The sequence below is a fragment of the Nelumbo nucifera genome, chromosome 5 (genome assembly GCF_055504915.1).
Source record: "Nelumbo nucifera cultivar China Antique chromosome 5, China Antique-T2T, whole genome shotgun sequence".
Lineage (NCBI taxonomy): Eukaryota > Viridiplantae > Streptophyta > Magnoliopsida > Proteales > Nelumbonaceae > Nelumbo > Nelumbo nucifera.
In genome coordinates, this window is record NC_142653.1 from 31,589,069 (window position 1) to 31,595,476 (window position 6,408).

General features: G+C 39.6%; 1 protein-coding gene across 1 annotated transcript; it reads left to right on the forward strand.

Annotated features, from left to right (window-relative positions):
- The first annotated feature begins 342 nt into the window (after nucleotides 1–342).
- Nucleotides 343–6,206, forward strand: LOC104599999 (uncharacterized). The gene is made up of 2 exons (XM_010262786.3): nucleotides 343–520; nucleotides 3,474–6,206. Exon 2 carries the CDS (start codon nucleotides 3,859–3,861, stop codon nucleotides 5,782–5,784), a length of 1,926 nt encoding a protein of 641 aa, XP_010261088.1. The 5' UTR covers nucleotides 343–520; nucleotides 3,474–3,858; the 3' UTR covers nucleotides 5,785–6,206.
- Nucleotides 6,207–6,408: the final 202 nt, after the last annotated feature.

A 6,408-nucleotide genomic window follows, 5' to 3' on the forward strand; every position in this document is an offset into this window, starting at 1 on the left:
GGAGAACGAGGTCTCACGTGGAGAGATCAAAGAAGGGACAAAACGAAGTTCATTTGTTCGCCGGGCTTGGGACCACAGAGCCGGCAGAATAATCGGCTCAGGCGCTCAGCGCGTCACAAACAAAGCCGACACACGTCGCCGTTTGCCAACTCAGCATCTCCGGTTTATTAGGTCAGCAGACACTAATATTTGCATAATGCACTTAATTAACACCTGATTATTTAATAATATTAATAATTAATTAGTTGCCTTTTATTTTTATTAATAATAAATATTTCCTTCCTTGTATACGTTTCTTCAACTCATATTACTTTATTTATTTATACTCCTTATAATGCTCTCGTGGCTCGCCCCACTTCTCTTTCTCCTCTGTCTGTTTTCTCTTTCTCTTCCCTCTCCGCCTCTGATAGTGCTCTCTCTCCATCTCCTTTCTGCTTGTCTCTCTTCGTTTAAGAGATCTGGGGATACTTTGTTAATCTGCTCATTTGAAGTTCCTATTAGATGTCTTGAGGTCTTTCAGGTATATTATCTGCTTCTGATCTGAGCTGATGTTTTGTTCATTCCGTTTGTTCTATTTGTCATTTTTTTTGTTCGAATGGTGGAAAATCAGTTCCTTTTGGTTGCATAGCTTGTTCTTTGCGATGATTTGGTTTTTTGGTGGTTTTTTTGCTTGCCTGTTTCAGTGTTTGATTGATTAAGGTTAGTTTTGTCCTTTGCCTATTGGTTTATTGCTTGTATGGTTCTTGTGTTGCTTTGAGATTTAGGTTTTAGGAGATTTGTGCTTTGGGTTATGAAAGTAATTGTTTTAGTACAGGAACTTGTTTAATTCGATATTGAAGTTGCTTAAAGTTCTTATTTCTTCTGCTCTTATAGTCCTATTCCAGCTTTATAGTAAATCTGTTGCTCTGTTTGATTGGCCACTTGATTGGGTTATCCACCTTGCTATGTTTTCTTTTGCTATCTTCTTTTTGGAATGGCTGCTATATAGAAACCACTCTAGAGGTTTGCTGGACTATGATTTTTTTTTTTTTTTTTTATGGATTTTAAAGCATATGGAGAACTTTACAGCTCTCAGTTGATGTTTTAGAGTAATAAGTAATGCTTTCTGATGTCTCAGTGGAGGTACTTTAAAGGGAAAACTGAAAAGTTATATGATGTTCTTTTTCTTTTTTCTTTTTCCCCTTCAATAGATTAACTTTTCAGTTCTCTTTTGGATCTATAAAAATGGTTTTCTGTTCCCTTGTTCCAAACCTGAGCTTCTGTCTTTTGCTGAATTTTATCGAGGTATAGTTAAACATGCCCACTGTTTATCTCTCCCTGTGGCAGGTTTGTTTTTCTTAGTTGGTAACTGATTAAGAGGTTTCTTTCCAGAACTCCAACAAGTGTCATTAGTATGCTCTAGCTTGAATTCCAGGGTTAGGTATAATTTCAACAAGTGTCATTAGTATGCTCTAGCTTCCAAGTTTTATTGGATCGTTTAGCTTTATCTTTATCTCATTTACATACCTGGTCTAAGACTCCTGAGTTTCTTGTAGATTGTATCCATAATGACTGTTTTCTGAGCACATAAATATATTAACTTTGCCTAGAAGGGCTTCAAAAAAACTTCCAAGTTTTTAATTTATTTCCTATGGGCACATTCTGTTCCTTGACAATGGTTGTTACTATAGAGGATATCTTTATGATTATATTGTTGTAATTCTACTTCCAGATCTGTAAGGAAGATAATTAAATAAATTAGTTGATGGGAGAAGGTTGAAATTATTGAAGGGTATTTAATACTATTAAATGGCTAACAGATTGGACTTGTCTTAATACTTTGCTGTGTGCACAAAGTGGATGATGATTTCATATGTGAGTGGATGCATGATACTTGGTTTTAAGTGCACTATATTCTTGAAAGGTTGCATATTGTTACTGTATGAAAATCTTGTTTGAGTTAAGATGTTTTTAAGAAAATTGGTATGCTAATGCTTTTTGAATGCTGAATCAGATAGTGAAAATTATTAAAGCCTTAAAGGAATGCAATATTCGTTCATATAAACTTAGGATGGTATTAGGATGTGCTGGTACTTAGCACTATTCACCTGATTGGACCCCTTTCATGACAATCTGAAAAGTTAAGTTGGTGATCCTCCTCACTGAAGTCCAAAGATTACAGGATTTGCAAAGCTTAATTTTGTCCAAGCAAAAACAGGAGTTGAATGCCCAAAAACTGTAGTTTATTTGGTTAGTAGTAACTAATGGACCTTTAATAACTCCCTATCAGCGTCTGAGAAAACCATTGGCATGCTCAAGGTTTCTGAAATAGCCTATTTTGTCAGGTTTTTCAGGTAAGCTGTGGTAACAGGAAATAGATATATGCTATTTCTTGATTCTTTTTTTCTTTTGATTTCTAATTGTGTTGTTGTACTTGTTTAGTTGCGTAGTGACTTGGTAAATCTTAATTAGTGACTGTTTGTTTTCATCTAACCATATCATTATGAGGATTGTTGGGTGGAGGTGTTATTACAAGTTTCGTGCCATTATCATGTTAGCACACCTATGATTGTTTGGTTTAGTTCACGTAGGTAGTTTGGAATTGGTAAAGGTCATTTTGAGTGCCTGTTAGAATGTTCATGTTGGTCTTGTAGGAAATAAAATGGTAGAGAATGTTGAAATTGCTCTTAAAGAACTCAAACTGGTATAGCATGGTAAATGCTTGCCATGTCTTGAAGTTTAATGACTACAGTGGTATTTGGAACAAGCCTGATCTATTCTGTGTTTCAAAATTTGACACTTTGTTGGATTCAACCTCTTGTTTCCTCTAATTCTAGAATGCATATTTTTTGCAAACTATTCCTGCATACACTTAGAGCTTGCATGTCTTTTTCTATGTAACATCTATAGATATGGATATAAAAAATGATGGTATTTCTTCTCTGCAGTCAATGCATGCCTTATTGTCAGTCATTATCACCTGTCTTGGCACCATTTGCATAGCCTTAACTGAAAACCACTCTGATCAGACAAATCCAGTCTGATTTATGGCTAAAACATCACATTAAAAAAATATCCAAAGTGGGTGATGATTGGTAACAATGCTTTTAGTTATTTCTATTATTTAGTTTTCTCCTGCATATGTTTTTAGTTTGTTTTCTAGCTCTGGATAGTAACATGTCAAAATATACAAAACACATTCTAGAAGATGGGTCAGGGTACTTCTCCTGATTGTTCTAAATTTTCAACGTAAAATAATGTTGGCATTTTACACATGAATCCTTATTCTGGGGCTGAAAGGAATCCCAGTCCTGAAGATGTATTGGATTCTAAGAACTATTAGGTTTTTCTATAACAAATACTGACACCAAATGTTTTTATGTTTATATAAATGAAATTCCAATTTGTGTATGTGAAGTGTGCAAAGCATCAGATCATCAACTTTTATTTATTTGAATTAATTGTTGATTTTTTGTGTTTTTTTTTTATTTTAGATTTAATGAAGCTGAAGGATCCTTCAGAAAGGAGAAAACGACGCTCTGCAGATCTTCTCAGTGTTTCGGTCTTGACTGTTCTCATAAAAGGCTTCTATCCTAGAAACGTTGTCAGATATTATCAAAACTGAGTGCTTCAGTGGCAATTAATCCACAATTGTTGATTTGACACCCAACAAAAATGGACAGGAAGGACACATCAGGCTTTGTAAGTGGTGGTGGTCTCTTTATCAAGTTTTCTTCTACATTTGGTAATGCTGCATATACCTCTGAATAGGATTGTGGTAAGGCAGTTCTGCTAGGGGTTGTTCTTCTTTTGCTACTAGTGCCCCCAGACTAAAACTCAGACTCGGTATCTCCAGTTCATTTTGCTTTTTCTCATCATATGATGGATCTCAATGTGACAAATTTCCTATTCCCCGGTAATGGGGAGACCAGCAAAAATGATAACTTCAGTGATACAGCTTTGTGCCTGGACTTTCTTGGCTATGGAACAAAAAAGATTTCCAGATCTAGAGATTCTGGTAACAACCATTGCAATTTATCTGCCCAAGTTGCACCTGATGATGGTTGCGGGTTGGTACTTGGTTTAGGTCCCACACCAAGTTACTATTGTGATGATTACCACCGTTATGGGTCAGACAAAAACACTGGATCTGCTAATATACTTGGAGAAAAGTTGTCTTCTGATGGTGACTCTGGTATCCTAAAACTTGGCCTTCCTCAAGGAACTGGGGATGCCTTGAGTTCAGATGAAAATTTATTTGCAGACCAGGGCAATGTGAATGGGTCTTTTCACCGAAGCCAAATGTCTGCTGAAGAAAATAGAATTTCCATCCCTATCGTTGATGAAGGTTCAACTTCAGCAAAGAAATCTGGTGGATATATGCCATCCCTTCTACTGGCACCTAGGCAGTACACGGGCAACTTCCTTATGGAAACCCAGTCACTTTTAGAGTTGGGAACCAGGTCCCATCCTCCTCCAGCTCCTGTTCAGTTGAGTCCCGAGCCTTCGGTCATCACAGACTCAACAGGAAGACGATCTGAGCCTGTAACTAGTTTGACTTCTTCAGAACACAGGACCCACCATCCTAAGAAGTGTAAGTTTGATGGATGTTCAAAGGGAGCACGAGGGGCATCTGGTCTCTGTATTGCACATGGAGGTGGACAGAGATGCCATAAACCAGGATGCAACAAGGGTGCTGAAAGCAAAACTGCATATTGCAAGGCCCATGGAGGAGGGAGGAGATGCCAGCACTTGGGCTGCACCAAGAGTGCTGAGGGGAAGACGGATTTCTGTATAGCACATGGAGGTGGTAGGCGGTGTGGACAGCCAGGGTGCACAAAGGCAGCCCGAGGCAAATCAGGACGGTGTATCAAGCATGGTGGGGGCAAGAGATGCAAGGCTGAAGGTTGTACTCGTAGTGCAGAGGGACAAGCTGGATTGTGTATCTCTCATGGAGGGGGACGCCGGTGCCAGTACTCAGGTTGCACGAAGGGGGCCCAGGGAAGCACCATGTATTGTAAGGCTCATGGTGGAGGGAAGAGGTGTATATTTGCAGGGTGCACCAAAGGTGCTGAAGGGAGCACTCCCCTATGCAAGGGTCATGGAGGGGGTAAGCGCTGCCTATTTCAGGGTGGGGGAATATGCCCCAAAAGTGTACATGGTGGGACTGATTATTGTGTTGCGCATGGTGGGGGCAAGCGTTGTGCTGTTCCAAGCTGCACCAAGAGTGCCCGTGGTCGAACCGACTGCTGTGTCAGGCATGGTGGGGGAAAGAGGTGTAAGTTTGAAAACTGTGGAAAGAGTGCACAAGGAAGTACAGATTTCTGCAAAGCGCATGGTGGGGGAAAGCGGTGCACATGGAGGCAAGGCACATGTGAGAAATTTGCTAGAGGTAAGAGTGGGCTCTGTGCAGCACATAGCAGCATGGTCCAGGATCGTGACACAAGCAAGGGCGGTATGATTGGGCCAGGACTCTTCCGTGGACTAGTATCAGTTTCAACAGTTGGGAGCAGCATGGACAATGGTTATTCTTCTTCAGCTGTGAGTGCCATCTCCGACTGCATTGACTCACCAGAAAATCCAGCAAAAAGGCAGCACCTACTACCGCCCCAAGTCTTGGTTCCTCTGTCTATGAAGTTCTCATCATCTTCTGGGATATTGGGGGCTGAGAGGGAGGAAGGAAGAAGCAATCAGGGTGGTGGAGCTAGGAGTCTTGATTTTATGGTTCCTGAGGGAAGGGTACATGGTGGCGGTCTCCTGTCCTTGCTTGGTGGGAGTCTAAAAAACGCCATAGATGGGATCTAACTTCTAAGTTGCAATTTCAATTGGCGTATTTCAGACTTCAAGTGATTATTGTTTGGAATTTGGAATTAAACTGTGCATATTATGGCTGTGTTTGTCCTAGAGTAGGAGTCCAGAGTTTGGTCCTTGTAATTGATGGGAGTGAAGTATTAGTGTCAGTATTGGGGAAGCAAATTATAATGTAACCATAAGTGTCATAGTCTTTGATTCTTCTATACGCGTCCAATGATCCAATCTGAAATCTTTGGAGATGGGACTGTGTACATGGTTGTAAATAAGAGTTGTTTTTGTACAACTCTTAATCCCATTTTCTGTCCATGCTTACGTAGATACTCACTCCTCTATAATGGTCGGAGAAACAAAGGATAATCTGGTAGTAATCATACTTCTATGCTCAGTAAACATTCCTAATTTCCGATTGCAAATGCCCCTTGTACCCTCTATCGTTTCTGGATCTTCTGCAAATTTTCCTGCACTTTTCTCTTACATTTCCATTCAATCTGTCACAAATGTCTCATTGATGGGTATTCCCATACATGATTGTTTTCAGAGTTAAGATGTATAACGGGAAGCATCTTAGTGATTGAATGAAAATGCATGAAAAAGTGCAAGCAATTGATATATGGG